The sequence below is a fragment of the Centrocercus urophasianus genome, unplaced genomic scaffold, assembly GCF_019232065.1.
Source record: "Centrocercus urophasianus isolate 14NV4802_14NV808 unplaced genomic scaffold, USGS_Curo_1.0 seq_10, whole genome shotgun sequence".
In the NCBI taxonomy this organism is placed as follows: Eukaryota; Metazoa; Chordata; class Aves; order Galliformes; family Phasianidae; genus Centrocercus; species Centrocercus urophasianus.
In genome coordinates this window covers 51,977,154-51,997,635 of record NW_024884142.1, presented here as the reverse complement: position 1 = coordinate 51,997,635, position 20,482 = coordinate 51,977,154, and the positions used below count along the sequence as shown (strand labels likewise).

Genomic DNA, 20,482 nt, shown 5'->3' with positions numbered 1-20,482 from the left:
ATCTTGTTATCTGCTATTTCTTGGCTGCTTCAGAATTCTTTCCATCTCACTTGCTCTGCTCTTCCTTTGAAGAGGCTGGAGAAGAGGATGCTTTACCACAGATGGAGGGACACTGATATGGCTCTTCCATCCAGCCAAAATGTCTTCTTAACCTACAGTGCACTTGGCCAAAACACATGATAATAAAAACCAAACCAAAACATATCACCAACTCCCCACCCCCCCAAAAAAAAAGAAAAAGCAGAAAAAAAATAAAAATCCCCACAACTGCAAAAGACCCTGTTCTCTGCCACTGGTGAACTATTTTTTTTTACACCTCTTTTAGTGTGCTTGCAGTTTTGCTTCAAGTGCCTCCAGCAGGGCGGTTTTCCCTGGCCCCCCAGCCCAATAAATCTCACTCCCCTTTCCACACATCCCCTTCTATGCTTGCACTTTTCCAGTGTTGGCCTAGAACTAGGACAACCAGTATCTTCCTTACACACAGAGTTTACAAATTAATGCAATGATGTTGCAAAAGCTGTGTGCTCCACTGAGTTATTTTTACTTGACAGGAACTGATGATACCAGCCATAAGTGTGCTTCTTGCAATAGATGATTTCTAATTTTAATAAATGACAACTTCTCCAGCAAAGTACAAAAACATGCTGAATCGACAATATAATTACACAGTCTCCTTTAACCATGTTAGAAGATACTGGCCTTTTTGCCTACAAATAGAGAGAAAAATTATTAATATGTGCATTTAATCTGATACTAAAAGCTCTTTTAGAGTTTAAAAACATTTGTCTGTAGTACTGTCCTAGAGAAAAACCTGATGTGCATGCACCCAGTGCTAAACAACCATACCACACAGAGAAACGGGTGCTGCTGTGAGCTGAAACCACCTACACAGTCGTATGTACATTAACTTGCTCAGTATGAAAAGACTGGACAAAACCCAAGTCGATTACTTAAATAAGAGGAAGTTCTGAAAAATAATGCATTAGTCCTTTGGAAATCTTTCCCCAAAATTATTTGTGCTATTTGCAAATAATAAAAAAATAACTTTTGTTTAATTCTCAACTTCCAAAGAATAAGACAAAATTCATAGCAGATGTGCCTCCAAAGACTTAAAGAGCTGGGTGGCAGCATATTTTCTGTTTTTTTTATTTGCTGAGATAAACATTATGTGAAATATCCATTTTGTTTCCAGCAAGACATTACAGAGACATAATCAGAACCCCAAAGTCAAATGGATGAAGAGAGATGCTGTGTCTCTGGGGAGCTGTAACTATCCCTCTCTGCTCACTCCAAAAAACATAGAGCTGAGAGTCTATTCAGAGAAACACTGTAAAACTACAGCCCAAATAATGAAAGCAACATGCTCCATCCTTGGGGCTAGAGCTGTTAACATCATGTCTTGAACGTCCTCAGAACTGCCTCTCGTCCCCCATGGGTTACACTTGCAGCAGCTGTATAAGCAGAAGGGCGTATTTCAAATCCAGCCATTCTGAGCTTGTCAAAACTGCCTTTAATCAGAAAACAAAATAAGAATTATATCTTGTAGACAGTGCCTGTTCATGCTGTGCTTTGGTAGCAGTCATTCTTCTTCAGATTAAAAAAAAACTCACTGTATCATCGGTGGTTTAAACCATTAACATTAGCTGTCAGCAGCAACACTGGGCAACAGTGAAAATAAATAAAAATAGCAATAAAGTAAGATGACTGCTAATTATACTATCACTCACAAAGTTACAATATAGCTGCCACTGTCTGAACACAAAGAAGGCCTACAATTAGGACATATTCCACTGCAAATGTACCACAACCCCTTCTTTACTGTGCCTGCAGGTGATACAAGACAACATTTCAACACCAACTCTAGACAGTGCCTGTAATTTTCTTGAGTATTGTGTATATTAGTCACAGATGAATCTTAAAAGCTGTGATTCTCCCCCCAGAATGGAAAAAGAAAACATGCATACATTGGGGTGCCTTTGTTCAGCATGCTTTCTAGGCCTTGGCTCCATGGAATACCGAGTGTCCTTCCAAGGATTTTTAATAACATAAGGATCATGCCAGAGTTCAGCCTTTTCCTGATCCTCATCACCAGAAAAAACCCTGTATTAAAAACGCCTCTTGTTTGTTTTTTAGCTCCCATGTTTGTGTGAAGAATTTTTTTTTTCTTCCCAATGAATTCCTAAAATTGAATGAATCTCTGCTCAGCCTGTACAAACTCTGACCTCTATCTCCCTGTGTCAGACAAAAACATAAGCATTTGTCTGCAGGTTCCTCACATCTCAGTCTCTGGAGTCAAAGACCCTCCAATATTTGGGAAGTACTGGAGTGCATCACGCTTGAATGGGTGGACCTCAACCTAGGAAACACACAGCCAGGCCTACCCAAGGTAGGTACCAAAATTGGTACCAGGGCTACCAATTAAATGCAAATGGGCTTAAGTTTAAGAGAAAGCTCTAGAATATGCTTAATTAGAGTTCGTGCTCAGTGCCACATTTTCTGAAAAATAAGACAAATTACTGAAAATAAGATCCCCATTTCAATGAGAAGTCATGTAAGTGTAGTGTTTTAGCATATGCCACCTGTGGTAGAATGCTTCCTCTTCCACATTTAACTCCCAGCCCCCAGCTACTTGGTAGTATATTTCTCTGAATACACCAGTGGTTTTAACACAAGAAATAACATAAAAAATAAGAAGGGAAACCCGAACCTTGACACAGACACACAGAAAAACAAGAGAGAAGAGGGGTTAGAAAAGCATCTTAGCACCTAAGAGGCTAAGTGGTTTAAGTTGCTTCTTAGCCACAAGTCTTATAAAGTACTATACCAGAGAGCAAGGCAGACTTGCAAAGTTTATTCGTGTTGAGTTAATAAGGGAGTATATTAGAGTACTTGATATATACTCATATTAAAAGTATTTGATACTGATGAAAGTTGTTAACATTCTCAGAACAGCACTCAGCATTCACGCAGTACAGTGTATTAGAAGACCAATTCTTCATCAAAACTGTGCTACAGGGACAACTCATCTCAGCTGACCACAGTGGGGAGTGTTGACTGCCTATAAACTCTGTGTGTTTCACATCAGTGATGCTTTCAACATGAACAAAAAGCAAGAGCATCTGTGGTGATGGTTCTTAAAACTGACAAATCCACAAAAAAATTATAAAGTAATTGAGCTCGGAAGAAATCAGCATTTTCTCTTTTCTTCTGGATATTTTTCCTCTTGTACCATGTGATTTGTATGTGGAAAAAACTTCGACATCTGTTAAAAATAGCAAAATTCCAGGTAAAATGCTTGGTTAAAAAAAACTTTACAACTGAAGACATCTTTGCCTTCTGCTAGAAGGCAATAAATTGAGTGAGAATCACTACGAGCGTGTGAAGCAGGACCCATTCTGTTGTTAGCTAAAACTGAAATCCTACTGGACTGCTGGCACTGAAAACTTTCCTACTCCAAAAGTAAAAAGGAATAAAAATGTGAATTCTACACCAGTCTTCCAGAAATCTGACAGCCATCTCCAGCCCTTTGACCTTAAATGGTGTCCATCCCCCTGTCTGTGAAATAAAGGCCAGAACAGCAGGCTGGGGGAGGAGAAGAAATGGTGTAATGATAACAGTGGATTTGATCGATGAAACATTTAGATTTGAAAAACAAATACTGTTAGGAACAAATTGCTTACATTCAAGAGTAAAAACTCTTCAGCCACTTTTTGATCAACTCACCCCAGCTTCAGACTTGAAGTTCAATCTGATACTAAATGGTTACTTGCTGGAAGCCACACATCAGCAGGAAGTGCTAAATGCCAAAGGGCCTTGAGAAACTAAACACGCGGTAGCAAAATGCTGAACAGATGACAGACTGAGCTACTGATCTGATGCTGCAAAAACATGCATTCAGTCATATGCTGCAAATGTTTGTAAATCTACTTAGACAACAAACATTATTACCACATTCATAAAACACTTTTTGCCATCTTAAGTCAGAATGTTTGTAAAGATGCTGTACCAGAAACTGCATTACGTGTGTGATACGTAGTATACATACATGCTTTGCATTTTTAAATATTTGCCTTCCTTAATCTTAACTCTTTGACTGGGCTCATCTCAAGAATTTACTCCAATTATTCTGCAGGAGCTGGTGTGGAACAATGTCTTTTATGCCTGTACAGAACAACAGATTCTTCCTTGTATAATGCTGTAAAGAACTGTGTTAGAAATGGCAGGCCATGTTCTGGGGAACAATGCCTCCCTGCACGTCCATCAAATCTTGTAAACAACAACAGTTTTCAGGGAGACTCAAACTTTTTCAATTTAAACAAAATATTTTGTTATTCCTGCATTTTTCCCTCAGCCCACTTGAGAAACTGTAAGTTACTTGGCTAAGAAAGTACCTTACCTAAAGAAGGAGATGCACCAATTGTGTAACACTGAAAACATAAGCACCTTCCTATCTACTCTTCATTTATCTTTTTCCCAAGTTTTATGCCCCCAGGAAGCCAAGTCAACATATACAATGATAATTATCCTTCCTCCTCACCCAGCACCAGCTGCTCTGATGCTCTGGTCACCACATGAACTCTTCCTCAATTCTCCACAGTGACTTTAAGCCACCTTTTCACCCACTCTACTCTGCAGTTAGTAAGAGGTGTAATCCTAGCTGTGACTCATCATCATTTTGAATAAGTTAACCTGCAAAGAACCATTTTGACACAGAAAAAATTCTAGAGTACACCGGGATGTACAAGTTTTGAATTTTGACTGCCATTTCACTCAGCCTTTCACTGTTTGCATCTACGGTATGGTCTGATACAACTGTGAACTGCTGTCTGAATTCTCAGTTGTTTTTTTTTCCATCTGTCATCAGAAAAGCAGGAAAAAAGGATGAAAGGAATGGAAACAAGCATCTGGCCGTCACCTCTAGAACTGAAAGGTGCACTTCATAGCAGTGGGACAGATTATCTGAAAGGTCTGCTTCACACATAGTACCTTAGATGGAATGAGACATTGGGTTTTTTTGACTTCTGGTGCGAGAAGTTCCCTTTTCACAAAAAGGCACCTCGCCACAAACCTCAACAAATTCTGAATCAAGTGCAAGACTCTTTGCTTCAGGCCCTACAGCAAAACCCACAACAAGAGAGCAAAGTGAAAACTGAGTATGTGGACACGCAGATAAAAAGCTGTCAGGGTGACACGTTGGCTGTGCACCATGGCAGCAAGGGCCCAAGCTTTGAGGCTGTCACGAACTAAACCACAAGCAGCCGACACAAGCAGTAGCCTGCCTCCTGCTTCAGCCCTCCGCTGTCTGAGAGCTGCCCTCAGCCCCAAACCACCAAACTTAGCTTCTGAATTATTTCTGGGGAAGCATCTGAACAGAATTTGAACATTTCAAATGCAGTTCAAACCCTGCCTACACCAGGCAGATCAATAAACTCACCTAGATTCACCCACCCTTCACATGGTTTTTAAGTCTAATCACTCCATATGGAAGGCTGCTTAAGGGGACGCCATCCAAGCAGTGCTCTTGGAGCAGCAATGATGTTGCTCTGAACTTTAGAATAACATTTTTCCTCCCCAGTCTCCTAAAGATGCTCTTACAAAGCAGCCCTTTGTCAGGCAGAGTGTTCAAGTGACTCAGCTCTGCCTTTCACAAAGCCTATGAACTTGGATGAAATTACGTCTTTTCAGAGTATGAATCAAAAGCCAAAGTTGTGTCACCCTTCCTCGTGATGAGGATCACCTTTTTCTCCCCAGGGTCTAATAAGAATTAGTGTCTGAAACTAAAGGCTAAGCCTGACACAACAACAGACGATGCGATGCAGCCCAGAGAGGGAAATTAAGTGATCTTCTACCACTGACTGTAAAAGAAAAGGCTTGCTTTAAGAAAAAGGGAAAAACAGAAAAAATGCTATTCTCACAAATTGGATCACAGCTGGTGAAGTGAGATCCTGCACAGAGATACAAGGAAGTTGCTGCTCTCAGCAAAAGCTAGCAGCAGAGGAAGGAGAAGGGGTAAAAGAGCAAAGGGAGCACAAACACTGGGAAAATCTCATCAAACTCATTGTACTAAAGAGATATGTGCAGTACTGAACTGGAAAAGCAAACAGATGGGTTTTTCATGGTATTGTCAAAGATGCTTTTAGAAATGCTGTTCTGTTTTCCTTAGCCAGAAGGGTCTCTACAATTACTGTCTCTTGACAGATGCTGCACTGAGAATGGCGAGTCAGGAGGTAGCAAAATGGCAGCACACTGTGCTAATGGGTAATGGGCTGGTAGGTACCAACCCATTGCTGGTGAAGCACGAGCAGACAAGTTGTCTTTTCAACCAACCAACGTCAGAATCTGGAAAATGAAGGCAAATGAACAGCAGAAACTTCAACTTGTGACTTTCAAGCTGTAACTGAACCACTAGGAATGAGCAGCAAGCAAATTTTTTGCAGGTCATTTAAAGTTCAGGTTGTTCTTTTCTAAGTTCAGCAGCTGGAGCACAGGTAACATCTGATGCGAATGGCCTACTTCAAATTTGGCAGGTGGTACAGGCAAAGAGGTAGGAGCAAAAATATTAATAAGGCTTATACAGTTCCCCTAAGTGCTTCACATTTCTGTCCCCATTATGCTTGCTCTCCAGGTTAGTGGGGGAATGAGAGAGGTTATTTTAATGGCATCTCTGTACCACTGTGTTAAAAATTAAACAGCTTGCAATCTTTAATGCGTGTTTTTCTTTTTAAAGGGGGAATCAACAGTTATGTGCCAGCATGTAAGTATTTTTGTTGTGCACTATGAGCAGTTGGAAAAAAATATGGGAAGCAGCAATTGGGAGGATATAGAATGAAAGAAATGATTTTTTAAAAATAATAAAAACCAGGAAACTTGTCATTTGCTGGCAAGAAGCCCATCCTCAAAATTAAAATAAGAAAAAACCAAGTGAGGCAAAAAGGAGGCCTAAATTATCTATTTGAGAAACTGCAAATAACAACATATCTTTGGAAAAACTGTCATTTTATCTCCACTTGATTTGCTGTTCTCATATAATGCATCCAGTTCACTGCCAGCACTCTTGAAAGTCAAGTTGATAACCAACATACTTTGACACGGTCTCAGCCATGTCTTAACCTGGTCACAGCAGGATCACCACAGTGGTGGACATCTTGTACACAAATATAGTTGTAGGGTATTGTTCATTCACGCTGCACAATACATCTCACATCTAGAAGCAGTCCTTTCTAGTTCGATCACACTACTGGCACTTCCTCCTTCTCCAAGACCTAAATATGCTTGAGTAGACCTTACAAGTAGACACAGAAAAATGTAAAGCAGAAAAAGATGTGTGGAAAATGGCACATAGGCTTCTTTTCATTGGTGCTCCACTGCAGACCCAACCATGCACCATGTTGCCCTGGCTGCTGGCTTGACATGCACCATGCTGCCCTGGTGCTGGGGAACAGGAGGTCTGTGTGCTCTCTGAGGTGCTCTGCCTCACTCAGACACAGTTCCTGGTGCTGCTGGGGCTCACGGGCATCTCTATATGGGTGCACCCAGAACACCTGCATCACCAGAGATCCTGCCACCATAGTCAATGGAGAAGTGCTGGTTTGCAGCCAGGCAAGCCCATGTTTCTAAAACGTGCTCAGCAGCACAAACACCAGAATTTCATGTTCCTTAATATCTAACCTCAGAAAACAGCCTGAGTGAAGAGCAGCCTCATCCAAGCACGTATTTATTTCACTTTGGCCACTTTCAGTCGGCCACACTGCAAACTCAGGTCCTCGCTTCCTCTCCTTTACAGAGCAGCGTTGTTCTGCACACCGCAGGAAGCCTATTTTGGGACTACTCCCAACCCAAAGCATCCCGCGTGAGATGCAGGGTTAACTCCTTCAGGAGGAGCACCGCTTCGCCCCACCTGTTAAGGCAGTTCGGGAACGGGATACCCCTTTCCGAAGCCCCCAGCCCGACTCATCAGGCTCTGCGAGGGCTGAGCCGCCTCTCCCCGCTCCCTCTTCTCCCCGCACCCCGTTACCTGAGCCCCCCACGCCGGAGCGGAGCAGGCAGCTCCTGCGGGAGGAGGAGAAGGAGGAGATGTCGCTCTGGGAGCGGCCGCGAGGGCCGGGCAACGGCCAGGCGGGCAGCGGTGCCTCCGCCATCGGGGAGCCGAGGGAGGGAGAGCCCCGAGAGGGAGGGAAAGTTTGCGGAGGAAGAGCCGCCCCTCCGCTCCGACCGCCCCGACGCGGGGCCGCCCCGCTAGGAGGACGGTGGGGACTTGGGCATCCAGGAAACCCTGTACCCCATCCATCTTTCCCTCCGCACCCTCCGAGAGCTGCAAACCCAAACTCCGTAGTTTCGTTTTGTTTTGCCGGGCGCTTGCAGACTCTAGTTCAGGGCCAGGTTTGCCCCACATCGCACAGGCACTACATTCCCCTGATCAGAAAGTTTTCTACCAAGTCACAGGAGCTAGTCCTAAGTTTCTCACAGAATCCCACAGAGTGCGTTTTGTTATAATTGAACTTTACAGCTCACAGATGCGCTGAGGGCCCTTCCTCTCACTGGAGATGGCAGCAGCTGTGCATGAGCAGGCCGGCTGGTGGCAGTTTCTGAACCACTCTAAGCCTTAATTGGAAGTGTACTCCTGACATCTATTTACTGAACTGCTTCTTTACTGTTCTTTCTTTCTTTCTCTCTTTCTCCCTTTCTCTCTTTCTCCTCTTAATTGAAAGCATGTGAGAAAGGTCATTAAGCAAACTGCACATTTCGTGCTGTGGATCTCACCTACACTGGTGGGCTTTGGGTGAGACCCTGGAGCTTTCCTCTTGTTGTTTTTCCTTCAAAGCACTGAAAGTCACAGAGCAGCTCTAGCTGGGGTATGCTGTAAAGAATGGGAACCTACTACAAAACTCCCCCGTTAAGGGGCTGCTCGTTTCTGCAGTCCCTTGGTGGCAGCAGCCGTCAAAAAGAAAAGTCGCAGAACATGAGGAAATCCAAAGATAAACCAGAGCAGATACAGCAGCAAGAGGTCAAGGTGCTGAGGAGCTCCTGCTGAGATGTGAAGGGACATGGGAAGAAATGAAGGTCATTGTAGATGCAGAGAAAGCAGGTCAGCGCTGGGCAAAAGGCAGAAGCAGGGAAAGACGAAAGAAAGAAATAACGAAGGGCTCCTATTCTTGACATCAAAGTTTATTTGTAAATTAGAGCAACGTGGGCAGTCTACCAGAAAAAAAAAAATAATGATATCAGAATCAGAATGGAAGTCAGAATGTTTTTTATCAGGCTGTAACTTACACCCATCAGGGCACGTAACTAAAAATGTAAAAAGTCTCTCCCCAAAACCTGCCGGGCTGGTCCTTCCCCGGCGCAGGAGCCGAAAGGCACCGGGACGAGGGAGGCGGGGCGGCCTCGGCCCCTCGTACCGCCCGGCCTTCGGACAACAGCTCCCGCCCCCGGCCCCGCCTCGCTCCGGCCCCCGCCTACCGCCATGTCGGGCCTGCTGCAGCCGGCATTGCTGCTGCTGCTGGCGCTATCGGGGCTACTGGGCGGGCGGCACCGCTACGAGCCCACCTGGGCCTCGCTAGACGCCCGTCCGCTGCCCACCTGGTTTGACGAGGCCAAGTTCGGCGTCTTCATCCACTGGGGCGTGTTCGCGGTGCCCAGCTTCGGCAGCGAGTGGTTCTGGTGAGCTGCCGCCTCGCCTGCTGCCCGCCCGGCGCGGAGGGAAGGGGCGGCCCGCTTAGCGGGGCGAGCGGGGCTGGAGGCCGGTGCGGTTTTCTGCGAGCTTTGCGAGAGAGATGGAGGAGCGGCAGGAGGCGGCCGAGGTGCCGCGGTGAAGGGACGGGCGCCGCAGCGCAGTGAGGACAGCTGTGGCAGAGGGCTACGAGCAGCCCAGCGCTTCCCGTGCCTGGCGCTGCTTTGTTTGCCTTCGTGCTGCTCGTGGTGGTTTTCTTCTCTTGTTATCACTTTCATGAAGAAGTGCATTCCGCTTAACTTCAGGCTCAGCGCCTTCAAATCCATTTAGTTCGAGCCTTTGGTCCGCTGGGTGTAGCCGTCTGGTGTGCAGTTTCCTTCTAAGTCATGCTGTGGGGTGTGGAGGTAAAAAGCAGCTCTTCGCCATGGTGAAGCTTAAAAGCAATCTTCATACAGCCAGCTGACGTCAATATCAGCAAACCACTGTTTAGTGAAGGCAATATTTGGCCTATTCTTCTCAGAGTTGCATATAAGGGTATCTGCAGTTCTTGCTGCATACTCCATTTGCTGAGTAATGACTTTCTGGAGAGAGAAAAAGGCTAGGTTCTGTTCAGGCCTCTCTCACAGGAAGGTTCATACACACATTCACGCTAAACATCCTGTTTTTTCTTCTTATTTTTCTAAAAAGTTCTGAAAACAATCTGATGCAGTGGATGACTGTCTCCATCTCTGCCTCCCTCCCTTAGGCTCATCCCGGTGAGGAGCCCTGCAGGACCTCCTGGTGCAGAGCACGCTCAGGTGGCCCAGGTCCCTGCCCATGGCCTCAGGGCAAGGCCACAGACCCTGGTGCCGCCTAGGTGCCTCCTTCCCTGTAGGGCTGTACAGCCTTGGGCAGTAGAGCTCTGAAACTCAGTCCTGTCAGAGCAGAAAGGCTCATGTTGTTAGCAAGCTGTGTGACAAAGGAAGGAAGTTACTCCTTTATTTGTGCAGCTACATCCTTAAAAACCAGTTTGTTCGGTTTTGTTTTCAGGCTCTTTCAAGAAGGAAGATAACCTTGGCCTCTTTCTTTTATTTTTTTACATGTTTTGCCACCGGCTCCCAGAGACTATATCAGCCTACCCTGAAGTCTCTTTGGGAAAGTCACAGTAAGATCCATGCAGCTTCTGTGGTGGTACAGAGCTCAGCTTAGAGGCTGGCTCAAGATGGGAGAGAGAAACGCATCTCAGATATTCCAATTCTGCTGTTCATTGCTTCTACTTTCAAACTCTGTTCATTTATGCCTAAATTTGCCAACAGGATTTTGCTACCTGGCTTTGTTTATGTGAAGGTGAAAGCTTTCAGATCCTTTCTCCCCAGCAGTTATAGAAGGCCTCTAGCAATAAGGCTTGATGTTGCATGCTGTATCTGGAGTTCCTCTTTCATTTCTAGGGAGGGGAGAGGTGGGGTAGGCGGAAGACACATAGTGCTGTATTGGCCATTTATGTTCTCTGCTCATGGTGAGGGTGAGGCCAGAGCAGCTCTGTGGCCTCACTGTGGGCTGGAGTGATTGGAGCAATAGCACTGACTTCACAAATGAAATCCTGGGACCTTTCCAAAGTGGAGCCAGTGGAAGAAGTGCAGCATGGGGAAAGGACAGAGAGAAGGAAGCCTTTAATTATTAATGCTGTTATGTTCTGAAGCAGTTTTATGTGGCTGCCTGTATCACGTGCATCCAGTTCTTGTGCCTCTCAGTGTGAATGCAGATAGGAACTAATGATTTCAGTAATCTTTTAGTTGTCTAAAAACACACCAGCAGGCATGGTTTTGATCTGTATTTTGTAGGTGGTACTGGCAGAAGGAAAAGAGGGAGCCCTATGTGAAATTTATGAAGGCAAATTACCCACCTGGGTTCAGTTATGAAGATTTTGGGCCGCTGTTTACAGCAGAGTTCTTTGATCCTAACCAGTGGGCAGATATTCTGAAGGCTTCAGGTGCAAAATATGTTGTCTTAACTTCAAAACATCATGAAGGTAAGCAGAAGGGTTCTGAATGTTAGAAGCTGTTGTGTTTTTTAACTGAAGGAATGACTTTCCTGCCTGCTAAGAGAAAGGCAGAGATGACATAATTACTTGCCCCAACCCAGTCAGAAAGTTAAAATGTGCTGGCATTTTCCTGACTCTTGCACAAAAGCTATGCTCATGAAACTCGCATAGAAGGAAGAATAGATTGTGCCATGGTTTTTTTCTTCTATGTAAGACAGCCTGCAGTAGTGGGGGCAACTGAACTTCCAGCAGCAGCTGGGTTTATTTCTGATTGTTGTGTAATATATTGCTCAAGGAACCACAAAGTGAATGCTGCGCTGTTTTGTCTATGGAGAGCTGCTCCCCAGCAGGGCTGGGAGGAAACCTAGTAGCAAAGAAAAGTATAGAATATCAGGAAGCAATATGACAATGCCAGTCAGCGTTGCTGGTGTTCAGGGAGATGTTGTCTTGAAACTTGCAACTTTAACGAGTAACTTCTTGTGAAATTTAATCCCATCTCTGACACACTCAAAACTCTGATTCTGTGGCGTAATTTCCACTGACTTAAAAACAAAACAAAACAAACAAAACAAAAAAACAACCAAGATCTTTGTCTAGTTGATACAATTACATGTATCCAGTTCACAATTTATTAGGCAATGAGTGTGAAGCAGTTTGAAGGTGAGAGCGGGGGCCCCTCTGGCCATGGTTTAGATCTGCAGCGTGGTAGTGCCTACAGTGCTTGAGCTGAGTTGCTGGATGTCTGAGAGGTGAGGATGTTTAATGCTGATGTTTTAAAAGCTGCTTCAGGAGTTTTTGCACTCTGCTTATGCACGTGTACTGAGTTGCTGATTGAGCTGTTAATGAATGATAAGACAAATGAACAGTGAACATCTGCATGAGATGTGAACAGAAGGGAGGAGAGTAGTCTGAATGCAAATGATGTCTCCGTTGCAGAATGCACAAGCTAATGTTTCATCTTCCAACTGTTGAATGTATATTCGGAATTCATATTGACTACATTCAGTAAAAATCTAATGTGTCAAAAAGTTTCTGTATCCTTGGTTAATTTCATATGGGCATTTGAATGGAGTGAACAACTGGAGGAGGATCAAATGATTATCAGAACAAGAACACTGAATGCTTATATTTTTCTATCTGAATGTTCATCTCTACAGATGTTTATGTATATGTATAAATGATTACACATTTAATGATTATTTTGATATATTTTTTTTCTTTTGCAATACACTTGCATAGTAGAACCACAATGTTCTGCTGCTTTCCTTTCTTAGCTTTTAATTTTTCTCTTTTCAGGCTTTACTCTGTGGGGGTCCAAATATTCTTGGAACTGGAATGCTGTCGATGTGGGACCAAAGCGAGATCTTGTGGCTGAACTAGAAACATCTGTTAGAAACAGAACTGACTTGCGTTTTGGTTTATATCACTCCCTGTTTGAATGGTTTAATCCTCTCTTCCTCGAGGATGCCACCAATGTCTTCAAGACACGAAAGTTTCCAACCAGTAAATCATTACCAGAACTCTATGAAATTGTGACCAAGTACCAACCAGAAATAGTTTGGTCTGATGGGGATGGAAACGCACCAGATACTTACTGGAACAGCACTGGTTTTCTAGCTTGGCTGTATAATGACAGGTGTATCATGATGCTATTTTAACTCTTAATCTGAAATTCTAGAAATTCTAGAAATTCTACAAACTGTTTTCTAGTTTGTCTCCTTCTGTATCATTTGTGGAACTTTTTACCTCCACTTACGGGGACTTAGCTAAATCTTAATTTACCTGATGTATAGCGTGCCAGTAATCCAGGTCTTACCTAAAACTACTGAAGCTTGTTTTAGACTCTTTCATATTTATTTAACCATGCTTGCACATTTATCAGTTAAGATGGCAATGATTATTCTACTTAATCATTTTTCTTTAGCGTTGTCTATTGCATGGGCAAATAAGATAGCAAGATAATTTGAGTACAGTGGTGCGTTGTTGTCATCACAGACTGAACGTTTGGCAGCATATGTGAAGTGCACACTGCCTTCTGGCAAGACTCCTGTGAAAGGCTGCAGCATTTTTCCCTAAGAACTGGGTTCCTGAAATAGCACTTAATCTAATTGCAGTAGTACAGAAGTCATCCTAAATGTTAATTTCTGGGAGGGCTGTACAGGAGGTGAGGGGGATTACATTGGCTCTGAGTGTAATGGCTAGAAATAAAATCCTAAACATACAATTTCTTTGTTTCCAGTCCAGTTCGGGACACAGTGGTGACCAATGACCGCTGGGGAGTGGGCAGCATCTGTAAGCATGGTGGCTTCTACACATGCAGTGACCGGTACAACCCAGGACACCTTCTGCCTCACAAGTGGGAGAACTGCATGACTATTGACAAGAGGTCATGGGGGTACAGGAGGAACGCACATCTTGAAGATTACTTGACAATTGAGGACTTGGTGAAGGTACAGCGGGACAAAGAGAATGTCTGCAACTCCTGGTTAATATATTAATTTTATAGAAAATACTGTGAGAAATGTCATCTAGTAAAAATTCATACAGTTTCTTAGCAGTGAATTTCCTCTGTGAGTAACCAAAGACATCTGTATGATTGTTTTTCTGGTAACTGCACTTTTGAGTTGAGAAGCAAGCAGCTGTAGTTTCACAGGGGCTCTTGCTTGAAGGCTGTGTCTTTTTTCCCCCTTCTTCTTAACTTTGTAAGTTAATACTGTTTCAGTTAGCAGTGAGAAACTTCCCTTTTGCTCCATTTCATACTCAAAAAAGGGAAAGAAAAAAAGACACTTGTGCTACAGGCATACAGATAAACATGAGCAAATACAGATAAACATGAGCAAATACAGATAGCCAGTGTTAAAACATTGATTCCATTTGCTAGTCTAAAATATAAAAAAAAAAAAAAAAAAAAAAAAAAAGATTGGAAGCTTAGGACACTGAATGATAAGAAGTCTTGTCTTTGAGATAAAATATGTTTAATTACAAAATTCAGCTACTGAAGAGGAAGATTGTTGTTGCTTAATCCATGTCCTTTGTATTGTCCTTGCAAAAGACAATTTCAAATTGAAGCAATCTCTCTTCAGAGGAGCTGGTTTTAATTCATTCAGTAGTTTATCTCCAGCTGTTTGTTCCTCAGACTCCAGAGTCTCAGCCTGTGATCTCTGGAGGGCAGTGTGGATGGGAACACAGATGCTTCATGGACTCTCTAGAACAATCATCAGCTTGTTTGCCAATTGTCAAGTTCACAGTATGGCATTAATGTAGACTCTTGATGCCAGAGCATGTAATCTCAGGGGCTGAGCTAAAAGACAATGTCATTAATACGTTTTACCTCTTTTTCTTTAAGATCCTCTGTGGATTAATAGGTCTAGTAAAAGCTGTGTTCCATGATAAATGAACCCTTTGAAAATCTAGATTAAATATAGGATTTCTTTTTTTTCTGCTGATTCAATCTTCCATTCTCTTTTGAATTCCAACCTCTTCCATCCCGCTCTTTCTATAGTAGGAACATTTCCTTTGATTCTCAGTCTTGTACACTGCATGTTACAGAAACACACAGTATGAATTTTGTGGGCACTAAGGTCTATGACTGTGATGAATAAATCATACGAATGAATGCCCATTCTATCACTGGCTTCACTTAAAAAGGAGGAGTACATGGGAGATACTAATGGTACCCTTAGAGATGAGATTTATTCTTTGCTACATAAATTATTAAAACTGCTTCATTTTCTTCTGCATATTTTATGAAAACTGTACTACATATCTAAAGCTTCATGGTGTTTTAGATATGTGGCCATAAAATAGAGAAAACATTGCTTTTCCCAGCTTCAGTAAAAATGAAGTGGCATCTGCTAGCCCTTTTCATGCAGAAAAATAATCCTGTAAGTGTTCTACTGGGAAATCTCTTGCGAAATTCCAGCAGAAGTTGAAATTTTTTTTAAAAAAAGTAGGATCTGATTCTAATAGAATCAGTCAGATGTATTGGTGTGAAAATGTATTTTTGGATATTTTTTGCCATGCAAACTGACAGTGGAGCTTTTGTTTTATGGGAGCTTAAATTTTGCATTGGTTGTTGGGATGCTGGACCTGCAGAGTCTGAACTTGCACTAACTAGTCCAGTCCATCATTCCGAAGCAACGTACCAGGCTGTAGTAAGAACTTCAGATATATAATTCCATTAATCGTGACCGCTGTTCTATGTGTTTAAAAACATTTCAGCAACTTGTAGAAACAGTGTCTTGTGGAGGAAACCTCCTGATGAATATCGGGCCCACTCACGATGGCCGCGTCGCTGCTATCTTTGAGGAACGCCTGCGGCAAATGGGTGCTTGGCTGAAAGTCAATGGAGAAGCCATCTATGGAACGAAACCGTGGAGAGCACAGAACGACACGGTCACACCACAAGTGTGGTAAGGCGTAAAGCTGTAGAAGTTTTAACATTTAAAATTTTAATTTCAAAATTCTTGAGGCTTCACACTGCAGAAATCATCAGCTTGTTCTGAAGAAATGAACCCTTTCGTTAATTTAAGAAATTGCATGTGGAAGTGTGTCTAAGAATGCAGACAGTGCGTGTCAGAGAATGTAGCTCCAGGATGATGCTAGAGCTGAAGGAAGGTTGCAGGAGTTTCTTTAGTGCTTCTAAGTGGAATTGGCAACAGAAACAATAAACAAAATCCAGAAATATAGAATCATAGAATCACCGAGGTTGGAAAAGACCTAAAAGATCATCCACTCCAACCGTTCACCTATTACCAATAGCTCCCACTAAAACTGCTACAAAGTCTATATAATACAAATCTATACAATAGGAATCTTGGTGGTGTTCTTTAGAGATAAAGGGGAGAGAAAGAAACTAGGGATCTGATGTATTTTGTATTTCTGTGTGTTTTTACCTTTAAAAAGGAAGATGTTAGCAGTTGCTTGGTCAGTAAGTTCAGCCAGCCTATGAACTCTGCTCTGCTTTTGTGCCTCACTGCTGCTGTAACTCCATAATAATCCATCAGGCTTTTGGTCTCAGCCACTTCTCTGCCTCACTGGGCTTCGTTTAACTCCTGCTCCAGTTAACATTTGGCCATCTGGCTGTAGCCTTGAAACTGATGACTGTTGAATAAAAATGCTTCTGAGGACAAAAAAATGTAATTACAATGAAGTAAGGTGGGAGAAATACTTCAGATGAATGCTCAAGATTTCCAGTGACATAATGAAGATAGATAAGTTGGCTATCAAGAAAAAATTCTTCACCAAGATAATTCTGCTATAATTTGGTTTTTAAAAAATTAACTATGCAAGGTGGAAGATGTACAGTTCCACATGATCCTAAGTCCTTCAGTGTAATGCCTCTATGTTTCCTTATAGATGTGAATTTTCTCCGAATGTAACCCACAATTATCTGTTAATGGTTTCCCCTACTCACCAAAATCCTCGTTCTTACATGACAAGGCAGCAGTTGTCATCTGCTTGCTTAAGTTACTGCAGATGTTGACCTCTACGTTCAGTTTATTGTTAATCTGTCTTACCTCTAATTTGTCAGAATGTATTTTCAAGGAATAGTACTTTGAGAAAGGGGATTGATTTTATGAAATGAAGGCTATGCATCTGAAAATGTAATCAGTGCTAACTTTTCATATTAGTTCTTTTCCAGTCTTTCCAGAAAGTGTGATGTATACTGCTCCAGAAAATTTACAGGGAAAGACTGACATGTTTCTGCTTCCCATTTCCATCCAGGTACACGTTCAGACCAAAGGAAGGCAAAGTAAATGCCATCTTCCTTAACTGGCCAAACTCTGGGATTCTGGAACTTGGTGAGCCACAGGCAAGGCTTGCAGAAACACAGGTAAGAAGACACTTCTTGCTTCCCCCTGTAGAACAGTGAGGTTTATAACACGTAACACAAGAAATGAACACAGTCTGAAGGTACATGGAAAACATATCTAGTATTTGTTGTGTTCCATCTATGTTTATTTTATTTTCTGGCATCTTTGGGAATGTGTAACTGTTAGGATAGAGTAGTGTGGAAGAGACCCAGCAGAATATTAGTTTTCATTCTGGGACCTTACTTGTCATAGACCTCCTACTGGTATGTTTCTTATCAAGGTTAATGCTAAATTGTTGGTGGGATACATTTTAGCTTTCAAACTGAGGATCCTAAAAAGAGGCCAAATAGCAGGAAAACAACTATGCCACCTCACCTCTTTCCACTGTAGATTCTAGCCCAGGATGGCCTTTATGATCGATATCCATCTTTATGATATTGTGATGCACACAAAGGTTTTAGATGTCCAGGGACACAACAGTGACTCTATACGTAACTCTATATGACCCTAGATATACAGTGGTCATAAATTAAGGACATCAATACCACAGCTCCATTAGCAAGTACCCAGACCCAACAGAGGCAGAATTACACAGCAGAACGCTTGGTGCTCAGATCTTAATATCCACATTATGTGCACTTAAGGGGCTTGCTTTGAGTCAGCTCTGTTCTGGTCTCATCACCACATGCTCACTAGCTGTTGAAATGCATTTGTGTTCCTGGACTCAGTCCCCTGATCACAGAATCACAGAATGGCCAGGGGTGGAAGGGATCTCAAGGATCATGAATCTCCACCCCTGCCACATGCAGGCCACCAACCTCCCCATTTAATACTAAACCAGGCTGCCCAGGGCCCCATCCCTTGAACACCTCCAGGGACGGGGCATCCACAACCTCTCTGGGCAGCCTGTTCCAGCACCTCACCACTCACTCTGTAAAGAACTTGAGTAAAAACATACAAGGTCCTGGTTTAGTTTCAACTGAAAAGAATCTAACTGATAATGAAACAGGTCTGTGATATGGCAAAAAAACTTTAAAAGTACCATCTAAATATTATGTAAAATGCAAATGTAAACGCACCTTGAATTTGAAAGAAGCATCTGGACTGTCTGTGAGCAGGAGAAACATTACTTAGGGGTAGAGACTGATTATTTTTTTTTTTTTTTTCAGTCGTTCCCTTACACTGTCCCATTGCTCTCAATGTTTCATACAAGCTGGCAAACAAGTGTCCACAAAAGATTTATGTGCTCTTACTAGGGAGGGGCTCTTTAGATCAGCTTTGTTCTGAGTTACCTGTCTGTACTCTGTAAAAGCTGATGCTTATTCAAAACTACAAGCTCTAGCACAAGGAAAGAGCATTTCATAAACAGGTGATACTCACATCACTGCTGTGGTACCCGATACCTACTTAGACCCAGATCCTATCCCAGAGATTTCTGACACGTTTACAGACCTTTTATAGACTTGAGAAGGTCTCAGATTTAGACACAGTCTCACTAGCTTTATTACTGACATGTCTGCTTAGCAAGTACTTCTCCTATTACCTTTATTCTTATTATTCACTCGGTTGATAAGTGGCATTTAAGAATAAATGGGTAGTAGAATGGGAAGAACTTTTCCTTTATTGAATATGCAATTATATGCATTCAAAAACACATTGCTCTAATTTTACTGTTTCAATTTCAGGTGAAGTTGGTTGGCTACAAGGAACCATTGAAATGGGTTGCAATGGGAGAAAAGGGAATTGTCGTAGCTCTACCTCAATTAACTCTGAAGCAATTGCCATGTCAGTGGGGCTGGACCTTGCAACTGACTGATGTAAACTGAGCCATACACTGGAGCCTTGGGTAGTACAGAAGTTACATTGTTGGTGTTTTTTCTTCCTGCCCAGTTTCTCATCACTGGCTTTGAACTACTACTTGACTGAGAAACATCTTTTTTTTTTTTATTTTGAAAGACAGTTATACAAGATGGAATGAAATGAACCTCATACGAAATCTAATTACTTACCTATCTATTGTACAGCTAGTTTCTCTGAGTTTGTGTGAATAACTGAGCCTTTATCTTGACCTCTTCGCTTTTTTTAGTCTGTTTCTTGGCAGTTATTTGAAAAGGGGCAGTAGATTATTATTATTTTTTTTTTTTAAAGCCCTGAGAAAGAACAAGCTCATGGTCAACAGGTCAGACAACTATGCATAAAAGTTGTATACTTTCAGTGCACGAAAACTGAGAGTTTTATGGAAATATTGTAAAAGAAAAAAAAAATAATGCATATATATAAGCCTTAAAAGAATGAACTTTCCAGTTGTGTGCTACATCTGGCAGCTTCTGCTGAGATAGATATTGCAGCTGCAAGAACACTCTCATAATGACTAGCAATTAATCATGAATGCATGGAGGCAATGCATATGTACATTTCAATCTCTAATGATAAGATAACGAGAATCACTAACAGAACTATTTTGAGTAATTCTGTCCACGAGTTCTGAGAATTTACTTTTTTTTTCTATGTTTTGTATCACGTCATAAAGTTAAGGCTGGCTCTTGTTTACATCCATTATTTTTACAGTTACCAGGGTGCCTTCTGTGAACTATGGACTATTAACAACAACAAAAACTATATTTCAGCATTTTTTTTTTTAAGGATTTGTTGCTAGGGCTCCTCAGCTTTGGCAAGAACACAACATTTTGAGCATGAGTTGGATTGTGTCCAGTTGAAAAATTCCCAAACTCATCAGGACTAATAATGGTAGGCCTGCATGTGAGATTTGCATGGAGGAGGAGATGAAAGACAACAAAAAACAGGAATATTTTCAGTGTAGAAACCAAAGGCTTGAGTAATCTTAATAAATGCAAAACTATTACTGAGTAAGTAAGTTAAATCCACTCTCTTTTTTCAACTCCACGAGGCTTTTAAGTGACAGGCCAAATGAGGTATTGCTTTTTCTGCTAAGTAATGTTATTACACGTGCACAAA

At 42.2% G+C, this 20,482-nt stretch overlaps 2 protein-coding genes across 2 annotated transcripts in view; one reads left to right on the top strand and one right to left on the bottom strand.

Annotated features, from left to right (window-relative positions):
• Window positions 1–8,283, bottom strand: part of PHACTR2 (phosphatase and actin regulator 2) — a 119,031-nt gene extending 110,748 nt beyond the window's left edge. The window contains 3 exon segments of the mRNA XM_042827565.1: window positions 8,015–8,176; window positions 8,179–8,253; window positions 8,256–8,283. Coding sequence (XP_042683499.1) covers window positions 8,015–8,176; window positions 8,179–8,253; window positions 8,256–8,283 — 265 coding nt within the window.
• Window positions 8,284–9,463: 1,180 nt separating this feature from the next.
• FUCA2 (alpha-L-fucosidase 2) lies at window positions 9,464–20,387 on the top strand. Its single transcript, XM_042827577.1, has 7 exons — window positions 9,464–9,660; window positions 11,491–11,678; window positions 12,987–13,326; window positions 13,930–14,140; window positions 15,912–16,102; window positions 17,418–17,526; window positions 19,192–20,387. Exons 1-7 carry the CDS (start codon window positions 9,464–9,466, stop codon window positions 19,330–19,332), a joined length of 1,377 nt encoding a protein of 458 aa, XP_042683511.1. The 3' UTR covers window positions 19,333–20,387.
• The last annotated feature ends 95 nt before the right edge of the window (window positions 20,388–20,482 follow it).

Coding starts and splice junctions, on each gene's coding strand:
- FUCA2 (XM_042827577.1), top strand. CDS start 9,464: ATGTCGGGCCTGCTGCAGCCGGCATTGCTGCTGCTGCTGGCGCTATCG. Junction 9,661..11,490: donor TTCGGCAGCGAGTGGTTCTG/GTGAGCTGCCGC, acceptor TGTATTTTGTAG/GTGGTACTGGCAGAAGGAAA. Junction 14,141..15,911: donor CAATTGAGGACTTGGTGAAG/GTACAGCGGGAC, acceptor AAAACATTTCAG/CAACTTGTAGAAACAGTGTC.